The 16,064-nt window shown below is 42.8% G+C and overlaps 2 protein-coding genes across 2 annotated transcripts; both read left to right on the forward strand.

Moving 5' to 3' along the window:
• Window positions 1-4,379: 4,379 nt before the first annotated feature.
• On the forward strand, window positions 4,380-4,959 carry LOC123447203 (flowering-promoting factor 1-like protein 5). The gene has a single exon (XM_045123784.1). It carries the CDS (start codon window positions 4,416-4,418, stop codon window positions 4,725-4,727), a length of 312 nt encoding a protein of 103 aa, XP_044979719.1. The 5' UTR covers window positions 4,380-4,415; the 3' UTR covers window positions 4,728-4,959.
• Window positions 4,960-12,265: 7,306 nt separating this feature from the next.
• Window positions 12,266-13,957, forward strand: LOC123447205 (xyloglucan galactosyltransferase KATAMARI1 homolog). Its single transcript, XM_045123787.1, has one exon. It carries the CDS (start codon window positions 12,443-12,445, stop codon window positions 13,880-13,882), a length of 1,440 nt encoding a protein of 479 aa, XP_044979722.1. The 5' UTR covers window positions 12,266-12,442; the 3' UTR covers window positions 13,883-13,957.
• The last annotated feature ends 2,107 nt before the right edge of the window (window positions 13,958-16,064 follow it).

Below are 16,064 nucleotides of genomic sequence, written 5' to 3' on the forward strand. Positions count from 1 at the left end.
GCGCGCGAGGGTTCGGCCGGCGCGTCGGTTCGGCCGGCGCGCCGGGTGGAAACGATTCCCATCAGCAAAGGATAAGCAATCGCTTGCACGGCCGCCGCTAACCTAACTAATATCGAGACTCCAGTGCTCGCGCTCGCGCCGGCCGCCGTCTCCGCCACCGCCTTCGGCTCGGCCAGACGGCCACCGCCGGACCGCCCCCTGCTCGTTCCGTCGTTCGCCCAATCGCTCCAGCAACAACCACTAGTCCACTAACTGCTCCACGCGGCTGGCTTGTTGACTAGTTGACTGCCTTGGTATTTTTGTGCTGCTTTGCCAGATTCCCCTAATCGTATCATTGACTTGTTGACTGGTTGAACTATATAAACAATCTACAATGTGAGTCTGAATCTACAATCTACAATTCTATAATCTACAATGTCAGTCTGAATCTATATTACTGTATATGAGTCTACAAAACTATATAAACTGCTCCGAATTAAAATTTAATTGCAATAATGTGTGTGCATTTATTCAGTCATATATCTAGAGCAAATTAATATGATTGTTAATTTCGTTTTATATTGTAGAAACACAAGATGAGGAGATTTTTTTCACCGTGTCGGCAAGAGTGGTGTCTACACCTATAATTTCAGATGAAGGGCATCAAACGGTCGTGGAGACTAAATTAACACCAAAAACTTAAACAACAATGGAAATGGGACCGCCGCCTTCAACTTCAAGCAACCCACCTACAATGTCAACTCCAGATAGTAACTATCATGGTATTCCTGCTGATACCCGTGCTCAATTCCATGAAGGTGATATTGAACCTGATCCTGGTCTTAGAAAACCAATTGAAAGTTTAGATCCAAACATTAGAGATGTCGCTAGAAGGATTTATATAAATATATGGGTCCATGCCAACCAAATGATCATAAATATAAAAAACATCTCAAGGAAATTCTTCAAAAAGAAGAAGCTTTCATGCTAATTGATTCAAAAACCATGGCGATTGGTTGGAATAGAGTGTTGCTAAAGAAGCAACCTTTTGTTTCTATTGCTTTCTTTTTAAGCAACCAAGAGCGGAAAACTATGATATTGAGGCATTCACAAGGGTAGGATTTAGAAACTGGAAGGATGGACCTAGCTAGTGTTCTTGATACACATGGTGGTAAACATGACAGTGCTCACAATAAAGCTAGACAACAATACGAGGCTTTCAAAAATCAAAGGCAATGTGTGGCACATGTGATTGATCGTGGTATCAAAAAGAGTGAAGAAGATTATAAAGCTCGTCTTATCATTATTTTGGGTGTAATCAGATTTCTTCTATTACAAGGTCATGCTTTTCGTGGTCATGATGAGAGTTCAAGCTCAAATAATAGGGGGGACTTTTTGGAGTTGATGAGTTGGTACAGGAAGAAGGATCAAATTGCTAGGACTTTGCTTGATAGTGCGGGCGGGAACCATCTGATGACTTCGCATGAGATACAATTTCAATTGTGCCAAGCTTGTGCAGAAGCGACCACCAAATCCATTATTGTTGATATTGGAGATAGAAATTTTTCTTTACTTGTCAATGAGTCCAGAGATGCATCTATAAAAAAGCAAATGGCTATGATTTTAAGGTTAGTAACTTCGTATTCGTTATGTTTATTGTTGTTTTGTTCCTTACTAACAGTAACACCTAATTGTTGGTTACTTGTGCCTCTTTGTCTCATACAGGTATGTCAACGGTCAAGGGTACACAATTGAGAGGTTTATTGAGATTAAGCATGTTGGTGACACAAGAGCAGCTTCTCTGAAGGCAGCTTTGGATGGTATGTTTCTTGAACATGGTTTATCTATGTCTAAATTGAGAGGGCAAGGGTACGATGGAGCTTCTAACATGAGAGGGCAATTTCATGGGTTGCAAAAGTTGATACAAGACAAAAACCCTTATGCATTTTATATCCATTGCTTTGCCCATCAGTTGTAGTTAGTGGTTGTTGATGTTGCCAAGTGTTGTTCCTCTGTAATGGATTTCTTTAACCACATAACTTTGATTGTCAACACTGTCAACGCTTCTTGTAAGAGACGTGATGAACTAGCTCAACAACAACATGACAATATTGTAAGCCAATTAGAGTGTGGAGAAATTTTTTCAGGAAGAGGGAAAAACCAAGGAACCAACCTTGTACAATCCGGGGATACACGGTGGGGCACACATCATAAAACTTTGTGCCGATTTGTAACTATGTGGAAATCTGTTTTGCAAGTGTTAGAGAACATTCATGATGATGCAGAAAATTTAACACGAAGAAGCACAACGGGTGGCTTGATTTCTCAGATGCTAAGCTTTGAATTTGTTTTCATGTTGCATCTTATGATCAAATTATTGGGCAAGACTAATGAGTTGTCACAGTGTTTGCAAAGGAAAGATCAAAACATTGTTCTTGAAGTGAGTTTGATTGGGGTCACATTGCGGAAACTTCAAGATATAAGAGAAAATGGTTGGGATCAGCTCTTGGAAGAGACAAATGAATTTTGTGTTAAACATAACATTCTATTTCCTAACATGGATGATACAATACCTGCTCAAGGTCGTTCAAGGGGGCATGGTGGTCAAATGGTAACTTATTATCACTGCTTTAGATATGAATTGTTCAATGTTGTGCATGACCAAGTTATTACTGAGTTAAATAATCGTTGTGCTGAAAGATCAACTCAATTGTTAAGATGCATTGCTTGTCTTTCCAAGGAACTCATTTGCTAATTTTAATGAAGACAAACTTGTTGAACTTGCTAAGATGTATGCTGATGACTTCTCCACATATGAGATTTCTGTTGTCCTTAGAAATCAACTTGAAACATTCATTGCTGATATGAGAGTTAATCCAACTTTTTTGAGTTGTAATGACCTTGGTAATCTTGTTGTGAAGATGGTTCAGACTGGTAGACACATTGTTTTTCCTTTGGTATATCGCCTCATTGAGTTGGCATTGATTTTGCCCGTTGCAACCGCATCAGAGGAAAGAGCTTTCTCAGCCATGAGCATTATCAAGACAGAGTTGAGGAATAGGATGGGTGATGATTGGATTAATTATAGGATGGTTTGCTATACTGAGCGAGATGTATTTGCAAGTACTGATGATGATGATATTGTATATCGATTTCAATCATATAGGTCTCGTAAAGGGCTTTTACCTCGTCGAAGTGGTAAGTTTTTAGACTTGTATCAATGATAATTGTTTCATTGATGCTTATGCCTCTCTTAAGAAACTTTGTTTTGATGTCTTGAAGGTGTTGGCTCTTCTTCCACCGTTGATGAGGTCATGCGAGGCATTAATGAAGCAAACCATTGATTTGGTACTTCTTTTATCACACACTATTCTTTGTAGTTTTAGACATATTTTTATGTACTTTGTCAAATCGTTAAGCATTGAGGTTGAATTCTAAATTTTTCGTGCAACTGAGCCATATTTGGTATGGAATATCTTTTGTGGTAGATAAAAAGCCTTTGGGAATTAAGTTTTTTTTTGTGGCGAAAGAAATAATTTAGGCCCGGGTCTTGCTTCAATCCTGGCTCGGCCACTGGTCACAGTAGAAGTAACTTAGCTAGCAACGTAGTGCATTCCAAGACAACTTTGTTTATTAGGTCCGTAGTTAATGAGGAGAGAAAAGTTTAGGGTTAAGATATTATGTTATCGTAACAAAACACATTAAAAACAAAACGCGTCAACGATCTAGTAGATGCAATGATCTATTATACTAGCACTTTTATGTTACTTTACACAATAAAAATAGTAACACAGACATAACACTAGTCTAATTTACTGCTCAATAGTCTTAGGCCGTGTTTTTTTAAGCTTTTTCTTTTGCTTTTGCAGCTGATAAAAAAAACTCCTAAATAGGTGCTTTTTTGCTTCGGCTTTTGCCTTATACAACCATATAACAATATTAATTCATCGAAGCAAAAATGCCCTATTTATGATTTTTTGTGCTCGTGACTCGAACTCATTACTGAAACTTATTCTTAACTTTTTGATGTGCTTAAATTTACCCCTAAAAAGCATTTTAGGTCACGAGAATACGCCTTTTCAGCTGATCAAAGATGTTTGATCGAAACTTTAAAAAATCATAACGAATTTATATGAACCCAAAAGATTGCAAAATAAGATATCAAATATTCATAGAACGTCACCTATAACGAGAGGGGGTGGTAAAGTTGCAGCTAGCTAGCTAGCGACCACGTGAAGCCCTTCGACCTCCTGTGCATACGTTGGCCCACGTTACTTACTGCCTTGCATTATTGGTACGTGCAACGGCAATGGTGACGAGACGACGATTTTATATTTAGACAGATAGATGTGCCTTACGCACGCACGCACGCACTTATCTGCAGGAGCTGCATGCGACGCTAGAGCTAGCCGGGAAGAACGGTACCACATCGATCGATGGCGGCGGGCGGCGTGTGGGTGTTCCGGAAGGACGGGGTGATGGAGCTGGAGCGGGAGGCGTCGAGCAGGAAGGCGCTGGTGTACGTGCCGGCGAACGAGACGATGCGGTCCCTGCGGGCGCTGGAGCGGCGGCTTGGGTCGCTGGGATGGGAGCGCTACTACGAGGACCGCGCCGTCGTGCAGCTCCACCGCCGCGACGGCAGCGTCGACCTTATCACGCTCCCGCGAGACTTTGCGCGGTTCCGCTCGATCCACATGTTCGACGTCGTCGTCAAGAACCGAGGCCACTTCAGGGTCGTCGACCTCTAAGCATGCGCACCGGCCGGCCAGTCAAGCTTACAAGGTGTGTGTTAATCGCTGTGCGTTTGATCGATCGTTTGACATTTGCGTTTACCTGTAGAGACCTCTAGACATCTCCGTACCTACTTTCCCTGGCCAGTCGAGGTTGCAAGATGTGTCTGTGTGTCGTTTGTTGTGCGTGTGATCGATCGTTGTGTAACAAACTTATATCTTGCACTGTTTGGCGTTTCCCGTGTTCGTACGCCTCGGCTAATCGTGTGGCTTATGTGTGCGAAAATCCAACGCGTACTAACAGCCGAATTTCAGGGGGTGGGCCCCTCTCTCCCCTAAAAAACCAATCCTAATCCTTGTATAAACTCAGGTTATGATTCAGTTCATCCCACTTTGGTATAAAAAGCGTATAAATATGGCAGAGATATGAATAGGCAGGAACATTTCACTCTTGAAAGGCATGATGAGCAAGGGTATTGTTGTGGGAGGCGCCTACTCATCTATGTTAGTGATTGGTCATGTGTGTGTGCGCCATCCCATCCAGTACATGTACTGCTTTCTATAGCAAGTACAATAATAGTCTATAAATTTGCTTACATGGCAATTTTCTTTATGTGGACGGAATCGACATGAAAAACTAAAAGAAGTGGGCTCTTATTCAAGATCCTATATTAGTGAAGAAACGGCTAGCCATAATTTATTTTGGTGACACGTTGTTTTTAAGCAATGCCAACAATATATTTTTCAGATAGTGTTGGCGTTGCACAAATTTATACGACAGTGATCCCACCTTAGTGTTGGCGTTACGGTTATATCTCACGACACACATAATTGCATATAGTTTTCCCTTTTTTGGTACAGATTATACCGTCATGGCCCATTATCCAACGGCAACATTAGTCTATTTTAACAGCCCTCCGACCCAGTCAACGAAAATTAGGTCACATTTCATTATCGCCTCTCCCCCCTCTCGGCCCCTCTCTCACGCCTGCCGCCGCCGCCACCACCACCTCCCAACCCCGTTGCGTGTCGCTGTCGGACCAGCGGGGTCGTCGCCACCTCCCGACCCAGCCGCATAGCACCAATGCGACATCCGCCACCTCCGGGCCAGCAGGTGAGATCTACCTCTTTGGTAAGAAAAATAGAGAACTTGCTAGTGGATTTTGAAAGGTTCTAATCTCCTGGATTTAAGGGTTTGGTAGGAAAATTTTCAGAATTATTTGATCTAGGAAAAATGGGCTTGCAGTGCACTTGTTCGTTCTTGTTCTAGTTGTTTAACTATGGTGCAGTGCATTTTGATAGGAAAAATTTCTGATCTTTGGTGCAGTGCAGTGCATTATTTGATCTAGGAAAATTTTGGTTAGTCAAACACGATGCTTAATTATGTTCTACTTTCTTTGTATCTAAATACTTGTAGTTGGGAAGAACTAAATAATTGTAACTGGGGAGAACTGGTCTAGTTTAGTTCTCCCGAACTACAAGTATTTGGGTACAAAGGGAGTAGTGGTTTTATAAACAGAAGCAATCGGAACAAATCTGAAAGCAAGGGATCAACCTAACTATTAATTCTTAGGATATGCGTTTCTACAAGAACTATACTAGTTCTCCCCAACAACAAGTATTTAGGATATGCATTTCTTGCTAACAAACCTGAAAGCAAGGAATCAACCCAATGTTTAATTCTTAGTAAATCTAGAAGCAAGGAACCAAAGAGTTTAAATCATGCATGTTAGGATCCACTATGCAATGATTCATACTACACATATGAACTTTCAAGATTGTGCATGTGAATGCATGCTATTTTAAAATTCCTCATTCTGAGATGGTGAGCTTTCATTACAAGTTCTTAGCAATTCTTAGTAATTCTTCATTGTGCATGTGAAACTGGACATATAGACAATTCATCAAGCAACAATGAATCGGTGTACGGCGTGGACAAGCTTAATAAGTGATTCTTAGAGGAGACATATAGTGGAGCGTCAAAAAACTGGAAGAACACAATATCGCAGTGAAGAATGAAAGAATAGTCTCCTTACCGAGGGTGCTACGGTCCTCAATAAGTCAAACGAACTGAGGGAGCTGAGGGATAAGTTGACGGAGGAGAGGGATAAGCTGAAACTGGAGAAAAAACAACTCATCACATAGAGGATTAACCTACACACAAATGTTGCTCACTTCAAAAAGATGGAGTGAGCAATCACAAAAAGATTTGCTAGCTGAGGATAATCCTAGATGAAGAGTAGTTTAATTATTTCAGTACCTTTTGTGAAGTAATAAACTCTGAAGTTTATGAGTATGTTTAGTTTATCAATACTAAGTTTTAAACTCTTATTAAGTTTATGAGTATGTTTAATTGATCAATACTTTTTGTGAAGTTTAAGCATGAAGTAGTGTTTTTTTAATTATTAAAAAAGAACAAATTGTTGGCATTGGACAACAACGCACGACAAAGGTAGTATAGGTGTATGGATGGCGTTGGCCGCATGGACACCATCAACATGTAATATACTGCTAGTATGGGACCCAACGCCACCACTATTTTTTAACTCTGATGTCATATTGGTGGCATTAGGTGTCCATGCCATCAAGGTTATTTTTTCCACGCGATAGCTAGGCTTTTCTGCAGTAGTGCTAGATATATCTGTATTCCTAGGCAGATGCAATAAATGTGAAGAAAGAGATAGAAAGAACTTGAGAAAAAATACTAATCTTATAGCCGATCTTATAGCTAATCTTGTGGTACGACTGAATGTATGTGTTGGCTATAGATGATATGACAATATCTTATAGCCAGGAGTTGGCTATATTGTTAACCATGCTCTTAAAGCATTAGCTAATATCTTAATGCAGCACTTTCTATGCAGAAGAAACAATCTTCCACGTAGATTAACTCGTTATAATGAAATGTTGACGTACCACGAGCAGTTATGAAATGGTAAAAGGGGTGTGAATCGAATAATCTTTATGTATTTGAGTCACAATATCTAATACTCCCTCCGTTTCAAAATTCTTATCATAAGTTTGTCTAGAAATGTGTGTATTTAAATACTAAAACGTAACTAAATACATACATATCAAGACAAATCTAAGACAATTTTTTGAAACGGAGGGAGTATGTTTCTACGGAACATCTATGTTGTACATTAAAGTGTCTACACAATATGGAAGTGATTTCCCATATCTTAAAGCAATTGATATATCTTCCAATATATAATGCGGACACTAACTTCTCAAGTCCTCATTCGAATTGTATACCAATGATAGGTGAATTAAGTGACGTCCTCCTGCATAGCTTTTTTCAATAACAATTTGATAGCGAGGTCCTGAGCCGAAGTGAGGGTTCGAATCCCTCGCTTTCCTCACCCTTGGATCATTTGGGAGTTTCAAATTGGAAAGAATTCTGACCCCCCGGATTTTTTCATAGATAAATGTAGGAAACAAATTTAAATTGTAAGATTTTTTTTAAAAATGAATGTTCATCCTCGCGTCTAGGATTCCGTCGTAGGTCACTAGATTAGAATCCAAAGATAAAAGGTGAAACAAAGAATATCACTACTGTATAAACAAAATGTTTTCTTTTTTTTCATTTCATTTTGGATTTTAAAACATATACATAAAACACAATCTACTAATATTAATTATTTGATATAAATTTTGCCTACTAGTATTTATAATACTTGAGGAGCTAATGAAGCTATTTTGGTAAAATTCCTCAGCAATCGCATAGGAGAAACCAATGTTATCCTTATGAAACCTTTCAAACTAATCTATACACGCCCCCACCCTTCCCCGCCCCCCAAATAAATCGGGGGCGGGACCCTCTCTCCCCTAAACAAGACTATGATGGATGTTTAAGGGACACAATGTCACCCTTATGAGACATTCCAAACTAATCTACCCCCCCCCCCCCCCCAACGCGCCCCCCAAATAAATCGGGGGCGGGACCCTCTCTCCCCTAAACAAGACTATGATGGGTGTTTAAGGGAAACAATGTCACCCTTATGAGACATTCCAAACTAATCTACCCCCCCCCCCCCCGCCCCCTCTTTCCCGTGTCCGTACACCTTAGCTTTACGAACAGTCTACTCCGGTTACTTCACCATAAGTCTAGTATTATCCTTATGTTGTCATGTTTTTTACTTTTTCTCCAGCAACTGATGGCTTTCGCATTAACGTTGGAGTGTATACGCCTGCTAATCATGTAGTTTATGTGTATCTGGTTTTTCTTTTTTTTCTAGCCACAAAACTAAGCTTCGAGGATTTCAAGAAATTAAGTGATGTTTTATTGCCACAAAAGGTTTCAAGTTGAAACACATTACGAGACGCCCTAAATAGTGAAGTTACTGTTTCATATTATTCAATGCTGATTTTATTATTTTCATAGCTCACATCCGATAATGTATTTTGGACTTTAAATTTTGCATGGCAATAAAACATCACCTTATTAACATCCCATATTTTTTCAAGATTTTTTTGAAGCTGTAAAACATCTTTTTCGCCTGGTTTTAATCGGTTTTCAACGAATGTTGGTTTTCTTATGATATTATCATACGAAGTTTTTTTGAAAATTATCCCATATTATTTTTCAAAACTTTATTTTATAGTTTTCATAAAGTTTATTTCAAATATTGGTTTCTGAATGATATTCTCTAGATTTTGGTATGATATTCTTCCTTGCCAGCATGAGCTACTCCTATTTATTGGAGCTCGGTAAAAGTGTAGTAAGTACTAATGCTATTCCTGCGTGGTTGTGGTTGTTAATGAAAGCCCTCCATTTTTAATTTTCAACAGTACGTGTTTCCTCCGGTAACCAGCGTGGCCAAGTTGCATTCAAAAATAATGAAGCAGATTTATATGGGAAGCAGATTTATGGGAAGCAGATTTATATTCAAAAATAGTGAATATGGGAAGCAGATTTGGGGCACGCAAGTGCAGGGGTACCGAGTCCTCTATGCCTGCTTTTATATATTTTTCTCTCTTCACTTTCAAAAATTTATATCTTTTGAAGAAACATTCCAAATTAAGTTATGTTTTCATAATCATGTTTCTCGTGATGATGGCTTTTAAATAAGATCCATTTTGAATTTGTTTGATGAATTTTAAAAATAAATATCAAATTTCAACTCTTGAAAAATAGTACGAGCGACCGATAAAATCATGAATTTTATGCCCACAAACGACAAAAAATGTCTTTAAAGTTTAAAAATGTCTTTAAAGTTTATCCATGAAGCTTCACTAGAGCGAGCGAGAAAATCACAAGTTTTAAATAAAAACTTGTAAGTTACAATGAAACTTAAAACTTATCGTGTCCTCATGCAGGGTTTCGACTACTTCGTGAATCACGAGGCAATCGAGCGGTCGAGCATGGTTTCGCACGTGTGTGCCCCTGCGAATGTTTGGGGTTATCCACCTAGATTGAGTTCTACAATTCAACACCGGCTCTCAGAGTTGGTAGTGTCATAGACTAATGTCATACATATCATATTAGTTTATGGTATTATGACTTCAATGAATAGTACCATACATTTGATGACAATACCATTATTTTGTAGAAACCAAATACAAAGTTACGACTAGGATCTATTTCTTACTATTGTTTATCATTTGATGCATTACGATACTATATTATTATACACATGATATTAAATTATTCTCTCAAACCTTTAATTATAGTACCACAACATCTTTTGCTCAGGTGGCGGTGCATAATAACTGCATTTGAGATGCCTTTCTCAACATCTAGTGTAGAACTAGCTTTGACTGGTTTTAATGTTGGTTCATTCATCACCCTTCACCTTCCTTGAATGCATGCCGAAACCTATCCAAACTGGATCAAAGCACAACCATAAGACACCTCAAGGGCCCGATTGTTTCCCTGCATGGATTTGCCCCCCTTGCACTTATGGCCCGTTAGAGTTTGTCCGAACAAATACATTTCTTAACCATGTTTTGCATTTCGCTGGCTGCCTACGAAGCCACAAGATGCATGAGTAGAAACACAAGCTCACCGTTTGGTTACAAGTATGTGCTCCAAAGATGCAATGTGCTGGTGTTTGGCTACATGTTGTCAAGTGCGGTGTGGTAACCTCTTCTTCTAGTGTGAAGTTATCAACACACAAACATAGGAATAACACCCCCCCCCCCACACACACACACATAAGCACAATAGCATAAATTTATCCACACTTAACAAATAGTGGAAAGTATAACACACAATCATCCACACATAATACAAGTTCGGAATCTTCACACTAACAATGATGGAATGACAAAGCCCTCACTCTTAGACCTTGGGAGGTGTTGGGTCATGTCGGCCGTACATGATCACCACATCTTCCCATGAACAGGCAAACACGATATGTCAGGTCGGAACCTAGAAGGTGAGGAAGTACCCAATCTGCAGCTTGTGTTCTATGGCAAAGCCAGGCCAACCTTGATCCATGGCACCCTCCCGTTGACATCTCAGAGCCTCATCACCCAGTACCAACCATTGTTCGTCTTCAGAGAGATCTCCCTTGGGATGGTACCAAGGTGCTCCCTGAAGGTATCGGGGATGTGAAGTAGATCCAATCAAGATGCTAAGGGCCCTTGTAGAACAGGATTTGACATGCTTCCTCGTGGAAATGCCCAACATTCACCGGCCTCCCCCAATGCTTGTTGGAGGCATTGCCTTCTGCTGCATCCTTGCCCTTGGAGAAACGCCATCAATAGCATTGTCGAGGACCAACTTGCTGACAAAGTCCCGTAACGAGAACATAGGCATATTATGCATAGACCAGAACTACAGTGTTGATGATCTTCACACGCATGCTATCATGTAGAAGGGAAGAGTTGGTACAAGGATCATAACTATAATGTGTTGAGACAATCCTCATACCAACAACCACCCTAATACATTGACAACTTAGCAAAGAAGATCATATTGATGTACCACAAATTGTATTGATCCACCACTAGATCGGTTGATCTGTCCTCAAATCGAACCGATATATCATCAAATCAAACCCTAAATCGAAGCCATATCAAAGCCTAAATCTAAGCATAAAAAATTCTAAATCGAAGAATAAATTAAGCACGGAATGGCTTACCAGTTTTGATGAAGTAGTGATGAAGCGCTAGGGATATAATCTTCGCCGATGGTCGTTAGTCAGATCTTCTCGCCAACGATGGTCGCGGTGCTAACGGTTAGAGTGTGTGACATTGTAGGCACATGAGAGTGCTTGCATCCCTCTTCATCCCCTTGAGGTGTGTGTTTTAAACATCTATCATACGGGCTTTCAGAATGAAAATTCCAGCACCCCCCCCCCCCCACCCCCACCAGTAGCACATCGGCTAATTTCCATCCGTGCTGCTAAAGAACGGAGATCTCGAGTCAAACGAGGATCAATCTCCAATGGCACGTCCCGCAAAAAAAAAAAAAAAAACTCCAATGGCACGAGCAAATCAGGTTACTCCAGTCGCAATTAATGCGGAAATACTGACTACGCATTTATCACCCTGATGTCAACGCTAATCTCTGTCCTGTGTGCAGTACCAAACAAGCAATGAATCCACGCATGGTGGATGCCTTCTTCAGTCAAACGACTACTACACAAGTGGTCTGCGAGTCACAGACTGACAGATCGTTGTTTCTATAGGCTATAGCAATAGCATCCCATCTTACTACCACCAACCAGTTCTCACAAATTACAACATTGGTGTTAAGCAGCGTCTCGCCATTTTCACGCTTCGGGATGCGTCAGCTAGCCAAACCCAGCGCACCCAAAGGGGGCAGCACTGCCCGGTCGCGCCGGGCCGTCGTCGGCGCCAAGGAAAAGGCGGTGGCCGGCTCATTCCGGCGGCTTTGCTTCGCCGCCGTCCTCGCGGTAACCTTCTTCCTTTACTACCGTTTCTCACAGCTCGACGACCCGTGCCGGGGACGGTACATCCACGTCTACAAGTTGCCACCGCGCTTCAACACCGACATGACGCGCGACGCCTGCCGCGGCGATGCCAACGGAGCCGGACGCTGGCCCGCGGGCATGTGCGAGTCCATCGACAACGCCGGCCTCGGCCGGCCGCTCGCGGACCCGGCCGACGGCGTCCTCACCGGTGAGGAAGGGTGGTACGGCACGCGCCAGTTCGCTCTCGACATCATCTTCCACAACCGGATGATGCAGTACGAGTGCCTCACCAATCACACCACCGTGGCCACCGCCATCTTCGTGCCCTTCTACGCCGCCCTCGACTTCGCCCGCTACGCCGGCAGCGACAACGTGACGCGGGACGCCGCCTCGGTCGACCTGGCGGAGTGGGTCAAGTGGCGGCTCCTGTGCGACCGGCAACGGCCCCAGGACGGCCACGACAATTTCCTCGTCGCCGGGAGGACGGCGCGGGACCTGGCGAGGGATGGCGGCAACTCCGGCGGCCCGAACTGGGGCACGAACCTCCTCGCCAGGCCGGTCGGCCGGAACCTGTCGGTGCTCGTCGTGGAGTCATCGCTGTCGCCGAACGCGAGCGAATTCGCCGTGCCGTACCCGACCTACTTCCACCCCAGGACCGACGCCGACGTGTTCCGGTGGCAGGACAGGGTGCGTGGCCTGCAGCGGAAGTGGCTCATGGCTTTCGTCTCCGACAAGCCGCGGGGGACGGACAGCGCGGCAACGGCGACCATCCACGACCATGTCATGGCCCAGTGCAAGGCGTCGGACGCGTGCGGGCACCTGCAGCCGGACTGCGACACCGAGACCAACACCAACCAGGGTGAGTGCCACTCCCCTGTCAAGACAATGCGGCTGCTCCAGAGCGCGAGCTTCTGCCTGCATCCACCGCCGGGCGGCTCACCCCCGTCGTACACGCGGCGGTGGGTGTTTGACGCGATGGTGGCTGGGTGCATCCCGGTGTTCTTCCATCCGGCGTCGGCGCACCTGCAGTACAGGTGGCACCTCCCCGAGGACCACGCCAAGTACTCGGTGTTCATCCCGGAGGCCGGCGTCCGGGCGGGCACGGCGAGAATCGAGGCCGTGCTCCGGGCTATCCCAGCAGCGACGGTGGCGCGGATGCGGGACGAGGTGGTGAGGCTCATCCCGACGGTGGTCTACGCCGATCCCAAGGGGAAGCTGGAGACTGTCAAGGACGCCTTCGACCTCACCGTCGACGGGATGCTCGACAGGGTGGCAAGGCTCCGGCAATAATTAATTTTCTCGCATAAATTTTTGTACGCGACGAATTTTTGTGGACGAAATTTTGTGGACAAGTTTTCTCACGTATACAAACGTTCTTTCGCGTGCAAATCAGTATATATGCGTATGGATCATTGCAGCATTACACGTTGACTTAGTTTCGGAAACTATCTTGCAATAACCCCGCATATGGTTAAGTCACTTCACAGTTTTCTGTCTATGCCTATGAAGGGCACAAGAGAATTTTTCTGTCAATTTTGGGAAAAACGGACGAAAAACCAAATTACAGAAACAAAACACTAAAGGAGTAGAAAACTTAGAATGCAATCATCACTTCACTGTACTACTTCGACTATGTCTTGGTAGCACAAACTTTGACTATGTGTTGCTAATTACAAGCCCTAGTATGAATCTTGATGACCACGTGAGGCACCCTCTCCTATGGTCTCGTGCTCGACGCTACGTAATTAGCAAGCGGTAAACAGTGGATTACAGGATTCATCGAGACACGTGTTTGGTTCGCGCTCATGTAACATACTCCCTACATACGGAACAAAAATGAGTAAATCTACCCTCTAAAGTATGTTTATATACATCCATATGTAGTACTAGCAAAAGAGCCCGTGCGATGTAAGGGAAAAAATAACACATACTCTTAACCCAACAACCACGACTCAAGACCTAATAGGCCCACGTTTTTCAGTTTCACATGGCATCACATTTGTGTTGCCGACAGTGGCCTCAATGCCCATAAAATGAAAACGTGTTTGATTGTGGTTAGTCCTAAGGATGCCACACAAATATTTGCATTATGACGAAAATGGCAAAGTATGTTTTGTTAATTAATGATAGCATATACATAAAAGCATTATTTTTATCTTGCTGATATATGTGTTTGCATTTGTAATCTAAGTGAAGTCTTAATTTGATTGCAAACATATTAGACAGCTCCATCGAAAATAATAAATTTGTAAATACACGCATACCAAATGTTCATGGTTGCATATCAACATCGATATTTTAAAAAAAAAAATTTAGCAAAACAGTTTATATATATGAAAAATCAAAGCTAAGCCATTTGTTTACGTAAAGCTTGTATAAACAACATTGCACATTTTTTATACATTAGATACATTTTTTTGGGTGTGAAATCAGAAACATTATTTAGTTTTGATGTCTAATTTCTTAATACACATTTTACATATTTTGTATGCATCATGAACATTTTTTATATACATGTTTTACATTATCCAAATACACGATTAACATTTTTGAAAAGTTCTATTTTTTATGTCTACTTTGTTCCATACACATTATATATTATTGTATATGTTTTCTTATAAAACAAATATATATTATTTATTATGCATATGCACTGTACTTTTTTTGTATATATGGGCATTTTTTTGTCTACAAAGTTGACATTTCTTTAATACATGACTATTATTTGTGCAAAGTTTATCGAAATAAAGCCAAAAGAGAAAAAAAATGTAGAAGAAGCGCAAAAAAGAAGAAAAAAAGGGTTGTAAGCCGCCCCAATCAGGCTCGAGACAATGTACATCACCGAATGCGAATGAGAAAAGGTGGGATAAAATTGGGTGAACGTGGGATCGAACCCGACTGGCTAGCCTCGCGCTTTGAATCAGATAGGGGAACCGCCTTCTTTAGAATTAGAAAGAAGAGACGAATCGAAGTTCAAAAATCGAATCGTTTTTGTCTTTCACGGATGGCATTGGTGGATAATTTTGGTCAACTTCAGGGGCAAATGAAATGCCGTACGAGAGAAGGGATCCGTGCTTTATCTCTACTATCAAAACAGGATGTGCCGTCGTGATGGTTCAACCAGCGATGGTTCGACCTCACCCTTCGTTCGACCTTCCGCGCGACGATAAGAATCCCCACGTCCCACGACCGAGGGCAGAGAGAAAAAAACCGCGCGTTCTCCACCCCTTCACGACCTACCTCCCCACGCTACACCCCGCGGCTGCCGCTGCTCTGCTCTCCCCCCGCTCCCAAATGGCCGCCACCGCCTCCTTCCTCGCCGCGCCCTTCCCGCTTGCCCGCCCGCCGCGCCCGCGCCATTCCCTCTGCCGCCTCGCGCGCGCCGCGGCTGCCAGGCCGCCGGCCGGCCCCCTCGCGCCCCCCGCCTCGCCGAGCCCGCGGAGGCCGCCCAAGACCTGGCCCTGCGCGACCT

The sequence above is a fragment of the Hordeum vulgare genome, chromosome 4H, assembly GCF_904849725.1.
Source record: "Hordeum vulgare subsp. vulgare chromosome 4H, MorexV3_pseudomolecules_assembly, whole genome shotgun sequence".
Lineage (NCBI taxonomy): Eukaryota > Viridiplantae > Streptophyta > Magnoliopsida > Poales > Poaceae > Hordeum > Hordeum vulgare.